We start from the raw sequence: 16780 nt of genomic DNA, 5'->3' as shown, positions 1-16780 counted from the left end.
GAGATAAAACACGGGGAGCATGCCGCCTACAGCTAATGGTAGATCTACAGTATCACACTGAGCCATGACATCGCCATGGGGCGTTAAACGGAGAACCTGTCCATAAAAAGAGAAGAAACGTGGCTTGATTCTCCATCGGCGAAGGTTTAAAAGGGCAGAAAGTGTGAAGCGCGGCTCGCCCCATACGGCGGTCATGTGATGATCCTTTTTCCTCTATAGTTCACCTACAGAAAGCTGGAAGGCAGTAGAGAGTCGCCGCAATCATTCTCGGGATCCGGGGTGGCTGGATGCGGCCACTTTTCTCTTCCATTAGCCCTTATTTCTGTTAACTGCGAGGTTTCAGCAAACTTTAAACATGGCCGGGGCAATTATCGAAAACATGAGCACGAAGAAGCTGGTGATCGCCGGAGTCATTCTGCTCCTATTTCAAGTGTTTTCGTTCCTGGTGGGAGGTTTGATTGGTAAGTTTTGTTTTTTTACGACTTCTCCGCTGCCGGATCCTTTGTTATCCCTGTTGCAGTATCAGTGTCCGACTGCTATGAACGAATTAGATTTCTATTGTACTGGCATCAACGCTGGCGAGTTTCCATTTACGCGCATATTTTAGCTGCAACAGAAAAGTTTTGGCCTAGTTATACCGCAGTACATTTTTTCTCTAGTGAGGTTAAAAAAAAGTATTTATATCATGGCGACTGATCCGGGGAGAAAAGTTAAGATCGGAGATTTGAAAGTTTTCATTTGCGCCATGAGGTCATTGTGCACAGTAGCATGTAAAGATGTCCTTCATACGCAGGAAGCCAGGAAGCTTGTCTGTGCCCAGCCAGGGTTTAATGGGAAAGTCATCTGCTTTCTGTGCGCGGCTGAAGTGGCTGCGTAAACCCAGCTACCCCTCTAATAATGTTCCTTTCTAAATATCTGTGGCACTTTACAGGACGCTGTTATCAGATGAAGCGGCGATTGCAGTACAGGATTGTTCTGCATAGTTTCGCGACGTTTTCTTAACTTGAATAAGCAGTTATATTTGCCGATCGTCACTGGTTAACCGTGGATACTTTCCCTGTCAAAACCTTGTATAAAACCTTAAGGAGCAGAGAGTGCAGCGTTACTGCGTAACGGGAGGGACTTGCGTGCTTTTCACACACATCCATCTCATAAGACCGGTTTGTCTTTGTGTGTCGTCCATGGCGAAGTAGTGAGTGGTTTTCACGTATTAATATTTTAGAACAGACCCAGGACACTTTCAGGAAATCTGATTTATTTAAATCGCAGCATTTGAATACTCATTTTAAAAGGTTCAGCCAGTTCGGATAAATGTAGTTTTTACTTTTTATATTTTTACATGCTTGCGATTCTTGTCGATCGTGGAGATCTGACGAAAATCCCTTTCCTGCAAAAATATTTTGCCCCCGGTTACTACAAGTTGGCTTCCAAAATGTATTATGCATAATACATTTTAATTAGCCCTATTCTTCGTATTCGTCTTTTTTGTAATGTTTCCCGAAGGACATGAGGCAGACCTAAGTGTGCTATAATGAAAGGGATAGTTTTCAGTAACCCCCCCCCCCGCCCCCATTGCAATCGGAGAAGAATTTCGGAGCCCTGGATTGTTGAGCACAGTGAAATCCCAAGATGAAAGCGCCAGGCTTGTATCGCTGTCAGAAGGCGGCCACCCTTCAGCTTCTGCGTGCCCCACATCTCCTGTCCCCAAATGCCGCTGCCCTCCGCCTGATGGACGCGTCTCCCGTCCCCAAATGCCGCTGGCCTCCGCCTGAAGGCCGCGTCTCCCGTCCCCAAATGCCGCTGCCCTCCACTGCAACCTGTGTTGTGCCGAAACCCCCCCATCCACCCCCCTTTCGCGTGCATGCGCATTCTCAGTAATGCAGTGTTTTAACTGGATTTAATTCACAAGGTTTAAAACGAACAGTCAAAGTGACCCCCCTTATAATATGGATTGTATGGACCGCTGTGTTGCAGCTACACGCTTGCAATTTCTAGGGTTTAATCAGGGGTAGGGGGATGTCGGCAGAATAAATTTGAAATCAGTCTGGCCCTCCAAGCCAGAAAGGGGGGGATTATTTTGGCAGGGAGGAAAATCACATTTCACTGCCACGTTGTACTTGTATAACCACACATTTTACATGTCTTGTTTAAAAAAAGACACTTCTTATTAAAACCATTGTTAGGTGAAATAAATGCATGCAGCAGATGGAAAAAAAAAAGTATTCACTCGTCACCAATTTGAGAGTGTCAGAAGTGTGAATAGTCGAGAGCAGTGCGTATTAAAGTCTTTTGTTTGTCGGATTAACTTAAGTTAAACTTTGCTTACGGCTGACTGCCATAACACGGAAGTTTACATGGAGATGATAAAACAGCGTGACAGACACGACCAATAATTCGCGTTATACTTGCGTAATTACATTTAGAAACCTTAGATGTAGTTTAAACCGTTCGGTTAAAACAACTGCGAATGCGAAAGGGAGGGGGGGGCACAACACAACACCGCACCCTTATCTGCGCGGTCCCGCGTTCCTCCCTCATTCCTCTGCATCTTCCCGGCAGCCCTTCGGACGGCTTGCCTCTAGACACTGTGCCCGGGAAAAAGAAGCGCGAGTCATCCTCCCTCCCCTGTCTTTTGGTATATTAATGTGAGCCACAAATGACTTGTGATTAGTTGTAGCAGTAAAATTCCCCTGACCTGGCTGACTTCTGACATTTCCTTTTCGAGCCTTTTTGTACTCGCCGTTCTTTCAAAACATGGTCACACTCTGGCTGTGTGGTGGTATAGCGGGGTAACTTGTCAGATTTAAGCTACCACAGTTTAAATGGACTTCATATTTGCTCACTTACATTTTGCCCAGACTACCTTAAATCCAACAAGTTACCCCGATAAGCCAGTAACCCCGCTTCGTAGTACAGGCCACAGCACAGCAAATGCCTTTGCTGGGGTTGCTGTGTTGACATCGCCTGTGTCCCTGTGCCTGTGGACAGCTGGAGCAGACCCAGTTAGCCGCCGCCTGGGTCTGTGCTGAGATATTAGCTTATTTGGGCCCTCCTGTCTGCGTCTGATTTAATGAAGCCCAGTGCCATTGTGTTTGCTTGCTCACTGGTGGTGGCCAGGGTAATCGAGTAGAAGAGCATACTGCTCTTCTCATTACTGGACAACTTTAAATGCCACATGAGGTCGAGGGGACCCAGGCAGCCGAAGCTGTAGACACACTGGGGTGGTAATTTAAAGGGATTTTTGTTGTTCTGCATTTTGGGTCGACCAGATGGATTTTGCCTGCAGTAGGATTGGTTTTCCTGAATTCTGATGCATTTTAATCTTTTTTTTTTTGCCGCAATGAGGATGAATCGTTTTCTTGGTTGTTGCTTCCAGAGTTCGTGTAAAAACGGACTAACGCTAGGGGTCTAGCAGATGCTGTCGGGTGTTTTGACTCTGCGGTTATCTTGTGAAATGGAGACCTCTGTGGATTTAACTTGTATATTTTAATTCTGCAAATAACTTGATGCAAGTTTTCTTTATTTATTTAGTTGATCTACCTGCCTGACATGTAGAACGATCTGCTCTATGGCACCATTCTGCCGGTATGTGAGAATCCCCTTCATTTACCGGATGAACAGGATTGTGGAAGTTGTATACATACATTTTTAATTGGGTTGGCTTTGGGAGCGCTGTGTGTAACGTGCCGTTCTGTATTCACAAAACGCAAATGCCCACAGAACAGGAATCCCATTTAACCCATTAAGAGTATGACCTAATGTATTGTACGTCCTTTAATTTTTGCCATTTCCCCACTTTGAACTCGGATCATGAGTGCTAATCTGGTACTGCGGGGTTTGGGTATTGCGATTCCTCTCCCCTTACGCCTATCCAGTCACATTCAGATTGTGCCTTGGATCAAAGGCTTTCTGGTCACGGCTCCTGTGGTCTCCAGAGACCGGGGTCGGGGGAGGGGCAATGGCCCACATCTCCTTTAACTTCTCCATCATTTATAGCCCTCAGGTGCTCCGAATGTCTCAGGAAGACTTCCATTAGTTGCTACTTAACAAACCAGCTGCCCCCCCCCATCACCCCCGAACTTCCCAGGAACTGAACTTCAGAGGCCGCGGGAGTCCCCACTCCTGTGCTCAGATCTTCCAGCGTCGAGTGGCTGCTTTTGATCTTTTGTTCATTGCGCGGAGAGCTGGAGAGACGAAGACTTGCCTCGTCTTGAGAAACAGGCCGCGGCTTGTGTTTGATGTGGCGCGTCAGACCGGAGGCCCAGCAGTGGTGATTTGTGCCAGGAATTCGCCCGGCAGTGAAGCCCCTTAGCGCTTGCTAATGCTAATGCTACAGTGTCTGTGCAGTGCAGTGGGGCCGCTTAAAGTTTAACGGAGACATTTTTAATTACCATACCTGAAATGTAACAAATTGATTACCTGAAAGTGGTGTGAACCAAGCTGGCTCCTGACATCAAGTGAGTGTATTTACTTGGTCTGAGCTTGTTCATGCTAAGTTAACAGAGCTTCTGAAGCATTCTGGAAGGCTAATGACTCCCTTCTGATGATGTCATTCTCTAACGAGTGTCAGCCCACTCACAGGACGCCATCTTTCCAGGGAAGCTATGGACCTTTGTTTTATATATGGTCTAAGGAGCAGCTTTTCACCTTTGCAGGCTCGTATATTGAAGTGCGGGTGGGGACAGTAGAGTGAATGAGGAGCTAGAATTCAGCAGACGTGAATAATCCCCCCCCCCACCCAGACGAACGTAAATGTTGTTACTTAGGAATGCAGCCTTGTTTACTGAGAGTCAAAGAATATCTGACTTGCTTCCAGCTCACACTCATAATGTGTTTATGCTCGGGGGTGCTGGTTGATGGGGGGTCAGAGGTGCCTTTTATGGATTTCGTCTGGGTTTAGCATAATAGCTTTTTTTGGGGTGCCCCGTGGGCTCCTTAAGGAAGGCACTCCATGGGCGTTTTTCTACCGCACCAGGTACCGTACTTTCGGTACTTCCATGAAGTGTTGAAAGTTTGGTACTTCTTTCATGTCGGTTTTCCACTGGCATAAAAAATGGTACCGGTGCCAAAAGACATCATCAGTGACCGCCCCTGACTGACAGCACAAAATTAAAACTAACAGTTGAGGCTGGAAAATGCGGTTTATTGTTATGACAGCTTCTATCACAGTATAAGATTTAGTAAAATCCTAATCATGCTGCCATCAATTACATTTACGTAGGTACACTTACTTTGGCTAAGCCGATCAAAGCAGTAAGAATTAACTTACTGCTAATTCAGTCTTTTGAAAGCAAACAAATTATTTAATTATGTTTTTCGATTTTCAAGCGGCATTGTTCGGTGTTTCGCTTGTGCCCCATTTCTTCCAAGCGGCTTGGTATTACGGTGTTCCGGGCAATGTTTCTCCTGTCTATCAGGAAATAATGTTTCCCCTAATATTAAAGCAAAGAGGTATGTGAAATGTCTGAAAATCACTCAGGTACATTATTACATGTGAATACAGTAGATCGTCACGCATAATATAGTCTTATAAGCAATACTATACCGTTTTCATCAAGAAATATCTCTATCTAGAGAATTAAGTAATTTCATTTATTATCTGTAAAAACAAAAAACATAGAAAAGGGATGTGATGTTTTAAAATTAATATATAGCCTGTTTACCTCAAGAGCTTAGTAAAAAGACATGAAAACAACAGCTAAACTGTGTACAAATCAGCGCGCGACAGGGGAAACATAGGGAAACTGAATTGCCGGGAACGGCAAAAACTTTTTTATTTCGAGTCGTGCCATCCAAATCCCACTGGACCTGTTCATCCGACCATATGGCGATTAAAGCCTGTGTTTCCTTCTTTGTACATCCTTCCATTTTACTTTTTTATATTTTTGTTTCTACTGCTTTTTATTTTGTTTCTCGCTGTGATCGCTCTGTTCGCTGTGTGTTTCAAAAGATGGCGGTTGCATTTTGTGTTTCAGCGGCAGGCTATTTGCATAACCAATCGACAGCAAATACGTTTGCAAGTCCCACCCCAAAGTACCGAAGTACCAAAGGAGTACCCCAACTGGTTTGGCACTTTCAGTACTCGAGATTTCGGTACTGGTACTCGACCGGAAGTCAATGGAAAAGCGAAAGTACCGAAAGTACCATACCGAAAGTACCGTACTTTGTGCGGTGGAAAAGCGCCCCATGACTGACCTGTCTGCTTGCCCCCCCCCCCCCCCCCCCCAAAAAAAAACAGCTCCTAGCCCGACGACCGCTGTCCACTACGTGGCCACGAAATGTGTGGACGTGGACAAGCACCATAGTGACTGGTTCATGCCCTGGGGCCTCAAGAAGTGTGACAAGATCCACGACTTCAGGGAGGCCGAGGCCATGAAGGTGCAGGCCAACGACATCGTGTTTGCTCTCCACATCCCGCCGCCCGACAAGGAGATGAGTCCCTGGTTCCAGTTCATGCTTGTCATCTTACAGTTTGACATCGCCTTCAACTTCAACAACCAGATAGGTGAGTGTGTCGATACCCTCCACTCTCTTGGCCTTAAACTGTGGATTTGATATCAAAGTTGCATTTGCAGAGTAACTCCAGCAGGTGTGAAAGAGTGAGTGGGACAGCAGTGGTGCCTTTTTGCTAGCCAACACATTTTTATTTTTTTCATTTTTCAATGACCACAGTAACTTTTAGTTGCTTGTTGAGAAGCTGAGAGATTTCGATTCTTAACAGCAGATTTTTCCAAATATTTGGGCCACCATCACTGCATACACTCCTTCCTGAAGCTTTGCAGGTTTTTCTTTGGTTTACCTCCAGTAAAGAATCCGGGTGGGGGGGGGGACACGGCATGGTGCTTCCAGGCTAGGCACTTCCTCCAAGGGGGAGGGGGTTGTAATACACAAACCACTCTTCTGGAAATTTCTATGCTTTCCTCCCAAAGCTGGGACATCACTATGGTGCAGCAGGGCCATCACAGTGGGCGGAGCTTGAGCTATCGCTTAGCTCCTGTAGTTTCACAACTCGGTCCGGCTTCTGAAACTGTAGGAATGCACCCATGACTGCATAGCTTCGTGTGCAGACGGGCGCCCGGCGGTTTGGCTGGTGCTTAAATGGAATCTCTTTTTCAGTCACTTTCATGATTAATGCATCCATCCCCTGGTGCAGCAGTTTGCTCTCGATCAACACCAGTGGCCCCAAAACCCGGAATAGCCTGAAAAAATGTTACAGGCCACGGAAGAGAGAATCGAGATTACTGACCACTATTCTGCAACCAGCATGGAAGTGTTTAAAAACCCCAGGAGCCACCAGGAAGTGAACGCCTGTATAGAGTCTGCCCTTTCCTTGCTAAAACAAGATAGCAGAGATGCTTACACCTATAGCCTGGCTCTTTAAGCCTTCGGTTGGGGGGAGGGGGGTAGTGCTGTTGGCCCAGGCTTCTTTTCAGTGGTGGGGATTAAGGGATAACACAAGATGGTGATGAATATGCATTGTTCGACCTCAGCTGCTTGAGGAAGTGGTTGATTGCGTCCATCTTGAGGGTCGCTGATGTTGGTTGTGAGTGGATTGTAAGGTGTTCCTGTGAATTTGGTCGGTCTGTGGCCTTTAGAATTGGACAGGAGACTGATGGTCCAGATTTGGTCTGAAGAGCAGAACTTGTTACATTCCTTTGTGTGATGATGGAGGGTAAAAGGCTCTGGAGGCCTTTGGGGAATAAAGACGTGAGCCAATTTGAAGATGTGGTCTTGGATGATTTAGGTCCTCACCCAAGGCACAATTAGCAAATCTGCTGCTTGTTAACAACATTCAGGCTTCCAGGGAATGGTTGTGTGATCTGAAGGTTTTGCGCTTGAAGGTTTGGGGTTACGGTGACATTGGCTAACACAGCTGTAAAGAGAACCAAATCCCTTCTTTGTGCCATAAAGCCCGTCCCTGACATGAGTCCCCCCCTCCCCCCGACTGCCCCCCTTCAAGCAGCCACCTTGGCCGCATGCCAGCAATAACACAGCTGTTGACCCGCCTCCGTCGCCGTGGTGATGGTCCTTGTGCCCCCGTGGAATGTTTGTGTGCAGTCTGATGACATTCAGCCTCTTGGCAGAGGTGGTGGGGGCCTCGGGGAATGAGTAGAGTGAAACGGCCAAAACCACCCCCCCTCCCCGCCAACTCCCACATCTTCAGCACACCTTCTCTCTTTGCCTGTTTTTGCAAAGAGACAAGAGTCTCTTCAGTAATGAGAAGTGCAGCTCTGAAAATGGATCTAAGCTGGGGGGTCTGGTAGCCCTGGGGGGGGGGGGGGTCACACAGGCTAGCCCGAGCTACTTGAGGACCTGGACACGATTTCCCAGGCTTATCCTCTCCTGTGGCTCTTGTCGTCTTTGGCTGTTTTAGATTGGGCTTAGAGTTGGCTTCCTGCCCTGCCCCCCCCCTTCATGGATCTGCAGGCTCCACAACCTGTTTCTGATCCTTGTTCCACTTTTAAATTTCTCTGAAGCTCAAATTTGGTGAGAGATGTGCGGTTCTAAAGGTTGACCAAACGGATGGTATTGCCGGTTGGATGGTATTGCCGGTTGGATGGTGTGAAGGTCGGAGGTTGGCCTTTGCGGTGCTGGTGGTGCCTTCTCCCAAAAAGTGCTGCCTGTCCGTCGTCAGGAAGTCATTTCAGGTCAATGCTGGATTCTTATGACTTTTTGTATAAAAAAAAAAAAACTGCCAGATATATTGCAGTCACATCCCAGCCCAATCCCAGAATTCCCCCCAACCCAGCTGGTCTGTGTGTCTTCTGTTCCAGCACCTGTGATATCTCTTAATGCTGAGATTAAAAATTAAAGTTCACATAAGAGCAGATATTACACAGCTGCCTTTTTGTCCTGGCAAAGTTCTGGCTGAGATGTTAGTTTGGCTGTAACTGCGTTATCCTTGAGCCAGATAAACAGTTGGAAGATGATAAATGTTACAGAATTAAGTATAGCTGAATGCATGGCTTTGTGCCTGTACTGCGGCAACGTGGTCCTGTTGTAAATGCTCCAATTCTGTTTCTGAACAGAGGAGGGCGCTGTGGCGACCATCGATGTGCGCCTTGGGTATAGGGATGACACTGTGAGCGAGTGGACACAAATGGCCCACTCCATTGAGGAGCGGAAGCTCAGCTGCAACTTCACAGCAGCCAGGGTGAGCCTTACTCTGCATTTCCTCCCTGCAAGCTACACCCCATGAATTTGATTGGATAATTTGTGGGATGGGTGGAGTTTCACTTCTCGGATTTTCTTTCAGACTTCTGATAATGAGGGCCGATACTACGACTGTGAACTTCTGCCCTTCATGGAGATTGGTAGTGTGGCTCACAAGTACTACCTGTTGAATATCCGGCTACCTGTCAATGAGCGGAAGAAGGTCAACGTGGGGATTGGGGAGATCAAGGACATCCGGCTGGTGGTGTGTGATGTGGGGTGGGGTGGGGTGGGGTGGGGTGGGGGGCGCCAACATGGCCCCAGACTCAACTGTGAATCATCTGGAGTTCCGATAGCAGTGTCACAAGCAGGAACCTTCTCATTCTCCCTTCAGAGCATCCACCAAAATGGCGGCTTTACCAAGGTGTGGTTCGCCATGAAAACCTTCCTCACACCCAGCATCCTCATCATCATGGTGTGGTACTGGAGGCGGATCACCCTCATGGCTCGGCCCCCGGTCCTCCTCGAGAAGTAAGGCTTGCTGCAGAAGCATGTGAGCTCTCCACCCCCCTTCTCTTGGCCCCACCTTCCTGTGTGTTGGGGCCCTAACTGCTGGTGGTAATGTGGGACGTTCTCATGTAATTAGAACAGTACGTGGTAAAAAGCTTTATCTTTTTGGCGTTAGTCTGTCGTTGGTGCTTAAGTGGTGTTAAGGTTCATGAGTTACCTGGCACAATTGACTTGTCTTTTGTAAGACAATACTTGTGTTGTGTAACCAGTATGTCACCAAAATCTACTAATTTATTTTGACACACCAACCAAAATGCAACTGGACTGGTGTCTAACTCAGTCAGAAGGCTCACCAAAACGTGTCTCGCCCAGCTGGCTGTCGTCATAGCAGGGACAGAGCACGTGGTGGGGTTTCCTGCATCGATTGTGGCGTTGTGCAGATGTAGCGTTTATGGTGTTCTGTAACTGAGGTGCCATCTAGGCAAGCCTTGGTCCTTCAAGCAACAGGGTCCCTACAGCCGTGTTTTTCTGCTTAGATAAGATTGGAAGCAGGTGCCGTTGGGCCACTGCGGTAAAGTGCTACCAAATGGCTCTGACTGTCCTGTGTGAGAGTGGCTTTCTGAGAACATCGGGGACCTAAGGACCGTTTCCCAGCGACAGGCTGCCTCTATCCCTGACCTGGAAGCCAAGAGCTCTTGTGGCGCTGGGCTCCTTGGCATTCCAGTTTGGGAGGTCCCAAACGGGGACCCTGGAAACTGGGCACCGCCGGGCATTGCTGCCTGTTCGGTCAGGGCGTTGCTCCTCCTGCCATGCCTCATGCCCCCTTCGTGAGCACAGGTCATTCCCTGCATACCGATACAGTGTGGCTTCTCTCAACTCCACATTATGTTCTCATGCTGGTTCGCCCAGCATTTGAAAGCTCATGCCCATAGAGTGCCTTTCATCTTCTACCAGTGGGTGCCTAGACTGGCCCCAAGGCTGCTACACTTGGCAGACACCCCTGCAGTCTCTTTTAAGAGGAGTGTGACCCTCCCCCTCCTGCTGTGGCTGTGTGTTCTCCAGGGTAATCTTCGCACTGGGTATCTCCATGACCTTTATCAACATTCCCGTGGAGTGGTTCTCTGTGGGCTTCAACTGGACCTGGATGCTGCTGTTTGGGGACATTCGGCAGGGAATCTTCTACACCATGCTGCTGTCTTTCTGGATCATCTTCTGTGGAGAGCACATGATGGTGGGCGCCCCATTTCCTCCTGGGGGGGGGGGCGGGGTATGGTGGGCTTTGGGAAGCACTTCTCTTGGTACCACCCTGTCTCCTGATGGACCTCAGTTTCCTGTGTTTTATTCACCCCCCCAGGACCAGATGGAGAGGAATCGGTTCACAGTGTACTGGAAGCAGATTGGACCCATTGCCTTCGGCTCTTTCTGCCTTTTCATCTTCGACATGTGTGAGAGGTGAACATCCTTCTGTTCGCTGAATGCTTCGTGGTGTCGCGGACTGTTCTGGAAGCTCACCATCTTGAGTGGATTCAGAGATTTTATGCCTGAATCTTAGGGTGAAAATGACCCATTGAATATGCAATAAAAGAAGAGTTCTGGTTTTGCTCAGTGTGGGGAATAACCTTGGGTTTGGAAGACCTGTCTGTTGGTTTTTCCTTATATCAATCAGCTTTATAAGAGTGTTTGGGTACCTTGTAGAAGGTAAGTATACCGATGCTGCCCTTTCAGTCCGGGGGGAGGCTGAGAGGCGGCGGAGCTGGCCCCCGCCTTGCTGATAGGCCGCCGTTTTGGCCCTCTAGCGGCCCTCACACCCAGCGGATGGATTAATGGCTCTTGGCAGCCCAGAATGGGGGGGGGGGGGGGAGCGAGCTGGACGCCGAGCGCTGGGCCGATGCGGCTGGGGGAGGGGCCGGGCTGCATTCTCTGTGGGGATGATGTCATCCTGGCTTTGGATGAAATGTCACCGAGCTCTCTGGTGGTTTAAATCAAGCCAGGGGCCCTCCGGAGAGGCCGTTCTCAGCCGCATTTGTCTGAAGGCTGACTGGCCCAGTGCCTAGTCACCTCCGCTGGCATATGGGGTTTGTAACGGGACGGCGCTAAGCCAGTGGCCCGAGCTCACCCCCAGGCCGGATATCTGTCTGCCCTCAGCAAGGTCTCCAGTTCACCTGGTGGGAAAGTCAAGCCGCCCGTCAGTAAGTGCTCCTCAGGATCATCTGCAGGTCTTCTGAGGAGTTTCATTTCAAAAGCCAAGCAGGCACATCCAGGGTTAATCGTTAAATCAAATCAGGACACGACGTTCCCAATCCTGGGAAATGTGACTAACGGCTGTAATTGTCATGGTGACGAGGCTCTGGTTGTTTCCACTAAGGAGGCTGTTTCTGTTTTCCAGGGGGGTCCAGCTGACGAACCCGTTTTACAGTGTCTGGGTCACGGATGTGGGCACTGAACTGGCTGTATCCTTGTGGACTGTGGAGGCGTTTGGGTCTCACTGCGTCCTGCGGTTCCATTCCCAGTATCGATCTTTTTATTCATCTGCATGTTTATACGCGCCCCCCCCCCCCCCCCCCCCCCCCCCCCACCTGTTGTCCTGCCCCCCCATTTCAGGGCCTTCACCTGCGTAAACGAGGGCCACTGGCACTGGGGTGATCATACAGTGCAGGTGAACAGCGCTTTCTTCACTGGCATCCTCAGGACATCCTGACTCGCAGTGGTGGGTGCCGTTCCATTAATCTCTGGAATGCTGCTGGAGACGAGCCAGTGACTCCCAGTCAGAAAGCTGGCAGCAGACCAGTTTTAATGCAACTTTAATTAGCACTTTTCTTCCCTAAAGACAAGTTGCAAGAGTGCTGTCTCCCGCCTACCCCCCCTCCCCATTCCCCCACCCGAGAGCAGCTCCTATCGCCGCCCACATTCAAGGCCCCATAAAAGGAGCCTTTTATACAGCCAGCCGAGTGTAACATGACACATTTGTTTGCTTTTTTTTTTTTTAAACATTTATGAGGGATTTTTCTTCCCCAACCCCCGCAAAAGCTTTGTGCAGGCTGTGTGTTGTTGTACATGTGCTGAACCCCCTATAATCTGTATTTCTGGGCCTGAATGAGGCGGCTCTCTGGGTAGGATGACAAAGGGGTGATTCCCCAGGGAGCCCTTTCGTGGGAGGCTGCTGTGTCCCGACTACACATGCAGGCCTCTTGATGCCATCCACAGCAGAAGGAGGAGAGTTTGGAGGTGGACAAGGCTGGGCATCACAGTGGGGTAACACCTGACAGGCTAGTCGTCCGGGGATAATGCCTGTGCGACTTCCTAACTGCTGCCCTGCCGTCAAACTGAGGCTTTTACAGCTTGAGACACTTGAGTTTGATCCAGGAATGTAACATTTACTTTGGTGGTTCAGTACCTGTGGGTGTGGAGGGAACTTTTTCCAGACGTCCGCATTTTGGAAGAAGGCGAACGGCGGTCGGCCGGCGGTCGTCAAGCGCTTTAAGCCGGGCGAGTGCGGATTAAGGGGCCCCTCGCTCAGGAATGCGTGAACCAGCCGGACGTTCCTTGACGCTGCCTCAGATGGCCTTCATCATCGTGGCAGGGATCTGCGCCTGCCTCTACTTCCTCTTCCTCTGCTTCATGGTCTTCCAAGTCTTCCGCAACATCAGTGGGAAGAGGAGCTCCCTGCCGGCTATGTCGAAGGCCCGGCGCCTGCACTACGAGGTGGGTGTCACAGCCTCCTGATCAAACTGCCAAACTCAGTCTGACAGCATGGATAAGATTTACGGTTATGGGTTCAAGTGATGAGAATCTGCTTCCGTTGTCCATATGAATGGAAGCTGATGGTGTTTTGCTAAGTGATCTGCTGTCCTGCTTCATCGGGTGCATCTTCCTCTTTCTAGGGCCTCATCTTCAGATTCAAATTCCTCATGCTGGTCACTCTGGCGTGTGCAGCCATGACGGTGATCTTCTTCATCATTAGCCAGGTGAGCCTGCTGCTCTCTCAAACCCGGAGCCTTGTTCCTGCTCCCAGGCAGGGTGCCTTTCCATCAGCCTGAGAAGGCTTGGCTTGCACCTGAGCTTGTTTTTATGGTTGTAATACACTGGGGGGGGGGGTGCTTGTTTTCACAGGTGGGTTACTTCTGTTGATCTGCTGATACTGAACGGGATGTAGATGACAGTTTTTCTGTGGTGGGAATGTCACTCGAGTCCAGAACAGGAAGTGAACATGGGGTATTCTGGTCATGATCTGTGATGAGAAAGTGAATGTGATACGATGGTTAGGGGAGTTTCACTGGAGGCGGGTGACAGGATGTACTCTGTCCATTACTGCATGATCTGTGTGATCTTTCTCTGGGCACCTGTCAGGTAAACGAGGGCCACTGGCACTGGGGTGATCATACAGTGCAGGTGAACAGCGCTTTCTTCACTGGCATCTACGGCATGTGGAACCTCTACGTCTTTGCCATCATGTTCCTGTACGCACCGTCCCACAAGCGCTATGGCGATGACCAGTCCAATGGTATGCTGCTTTTTCCTTTTCGCTGAGATTCCTTTCCTGTCTGTTAAAGGTGAGCCATTGTGATTAAGGACGTGGTCTGGTTCGGATCCACAGATGGGACAGAACTTGAATTCCATTATGTGATATTTCACATAATAATTGCTGATATTTCTTTGTCACACTGTTATTGTCCCTTTTATAATTATTGGACATGTTTACTGAGAGCTCAGCTGCCAGGCTTTTGTCTTTTGGGAGGGGGGGGGGGCAGGGTGTAGGTGGGTGTTCATAATGTGCGCTGGCTTCCTTCCAGACAGCCTGATTAAAACCATCCATCTCTTGACATTGACCTCTCACAGGGTTTTCTCTCCCAAAAGTAGCTGAAGTTATTCACTCAGCAGCTGGCCCATGGGCTTAGGGGATGGTCACATGGTTGCATCATTATTATACACTATATGGCCAATGGTATTGGGACACCTGGCCATTACACCCATAGGACCTTGTATGACATCCCAATCTAAATCCACTAGCTTCAATATGGAGTTGGTCCCCCCTTTGCAGCTATAACAGCTGCCACTCTCCTGGGTGAGGCTTTCCACCAGATTTTGGGGTGTGTCTGTGGGAATTTTCATTCATTGATCCAGAAGAGCATTTGTGAGGTCAGGCACTGATGTTCGACGTGAAGGCCTGACTCACGATCTCTGTTCTAGTTCATCCCAAAGGTGTTTGCTGGGGTTGAGGTCTGGGCTCTGTGTGGGCCAGTCAAGTTCTTCCACACCAAACTCACCCATGTCTTTATGGACCTTGCTTTGTGCTTTGGGGCACAGTCATGCTGGAACAGAAAAGGGCCGCCCTCCCCAAACTGTTCCCACAAAGTTGGAAGCATAGAATTGTCCAAAATGTCTTGGATGAATGGGACCAACTCCTTACTGATGCCTATGGATTTAGAGTGTGATGTCATAAGTTCCTGTAGCTGTAATGGCCAGGTGTCCCAGTACTTCTTTCCATATAGTGTGTGTGTGTCCATTTCTCGCTGGTAGATGTGAGATTCTGATGAGAATGACCCAGACTGAGAGAAATGGATCTTAAGTGATGTTGTTGGGACTCTGAACAAGGCCCTTAACCCCCAGCTCCATGGGCGCTGCTGCAGGTGGCTGCCCTTCACTGCCATGTTTGCTCTCACCTACAAATATATCTGTGTCATGGACAACAAGATGCAGTAGGCAAAAAGACAATTGATCAATAGAGTGTTGTTGTCATTAACATTATTGTTATTATCTAACATGTAAACAGAAGAACAAAATTGTGCAACAGTCGTGTAATGGGATCTGATACTGAATGGATCCAGAAGGCATATTGGATATTTAATCGATGCTATGCTGTGCTAAGCACGTATCCTCTACGGGCTCTCGCGCTGCTCTGAGGCAAGTTGTGACGCAGGGAACCGGTGACGTATCGCACAGCACGCCCCTTGGCCTCACACATTTGCTGTCCTGACCAGGTGACATCGGTGTGAACAGCGGCGAGGACGTGCAGCTGACCACCACGGTCACCCATGTGGACGGACCCACCAAGATCTACAGAATGGCCCGGAAGGAGGCGCATGAGTAGCCTGGCAGTCTGCCCTCTCCCTCCTGCCCAGCAGGAGGTGCCGTGTCCTGGGGATTTCACCAAATGCCAACTTTATTAGCTACTCCTTGTCACTCCTGCGACGTTGTTTAATCCTGTACACTGCCTACATTCAGCCCGACTGCAACCCCCTAAAATGCTTTTAAACATTATCTAGTCTGTCGTGCAGTTTACGTTTTTGTGGCACACCCCTAAACCACCCCCCCAAATGAAAAGGCCATGCAGTTTCACCTGGAGGTTGAGAAGGGTTTATCACTCCACCTAGTGGTGGTTTGAGAGGTGGAAAAACATGCCGATCTGTGTCCAGTCATCCCATGCCCATTTGGGGGAAGTGTTTATGTGCTTTTGAGGGGTGGGGTGGGGGAGAGAAACGGGAAGGGGGACTGAGGAGAGTGACAGAATTATTTTCTGCAGTTACTATCTGCTTAAGTACCTTCCAGGGGGGATGGTTTGAGTGAAAAAATGGGCAATTTTTCATGAAAGTAAAAGCCTTGCATGTGAGTTGCACAATTTTAAGGGAACTCCTCCAATGGACTGAGGTTACTAGGGATCTCTTGTACAGCAAACCTTTTCCTAGTGGTGTCGATTTAAGCATTTCACAGTTACAACTGCTTGTCACTCTGTTTCCCCTTTTAGTCTCCTAATGGAACTGACATGTACTGTACAATTCTGCATAGGAGGCCCCCATCTGTTTCAGCTGCTGAGGTTTTAGCAGGATTTCATGGAGGGGGGGGGTGTGGGTTTCCCGAATTAGCTAATGCCCTGATGACTTATGATACATGCTAAGTTCACTATGTTGCAGTGTAGAGGTATATTTTTATAAATCGCTCATTTGTATGTGTAGGGAAGTCTCGTCTAGATGTATCACCATATGTTGGTTGATAGCTTCTTGGTCTTCTCTTCCAGATGCTATTAAGATGTTTGTATTACACATTTTGGGAGTGTAGATGTTTGCTTTTATGCTAATTTAAATAAAGCATTTGCTTCACGTTTTCATGGTGTTTGATTTTT

General features: G+C 48.7%; 1 protein-coding gene across 1 annotated transcript; it reads left to right on the top strand.

Annotated features, from left to right (window-relative positions):
• The first annotated feature begins 48 nt into the window (after positions 1–48).
• wls (Wnt ligand secretion mediator) lies at positions 49–16763 on the top strand. Its single transcript, XM_023816648.2, has 12 exons — positions 49–461; positions 6239–6505; positions 9030–9154; positions 9257–9418; positions 9548–9684; positions 10726–10894; positions 11018–11115; positions 12050–12113; positions 13222–13365; positions 13545–13628; positions 14011–14164; positions 15642–16763. The coding sequence occupies exons 1-12, from the start codon at positions 356–358 to the stop codon at positions 15749–15751; spliced, it is 1620 nt and encodes a 539-aa protein (XP_023672416.1). The 5' UTR covers positions 49–355; the 3' UTR covers positions 15752–16763.
• The last annotated feature ends 17 nt before the right edge of the window (positions 16764–16780 follow it).

Source organism: Paramormyrops kingsleyae, chromosome 21 (genome assembly GCF_048594095.1).
Source record: "Paramormyrops kingsleyae isolate MSU_618 chromosome 21, PKINGS_0.4, whole genome shotgun sequence".
In the NCBI taxonomy this organism is placed as follows: domain Eukaryota; kingdom Metazoa; phylum Chordata; class Actinopteri; order Osteoglossiformes; family Mormyridae; genus Paramormyrops; species Paramormyrops kingsleyae.
The sequence above is the reverse complement of the archived record's forward strand: the minus strand, read 5'-3'. Positions and strand labels throughout refer to the sequence as shown.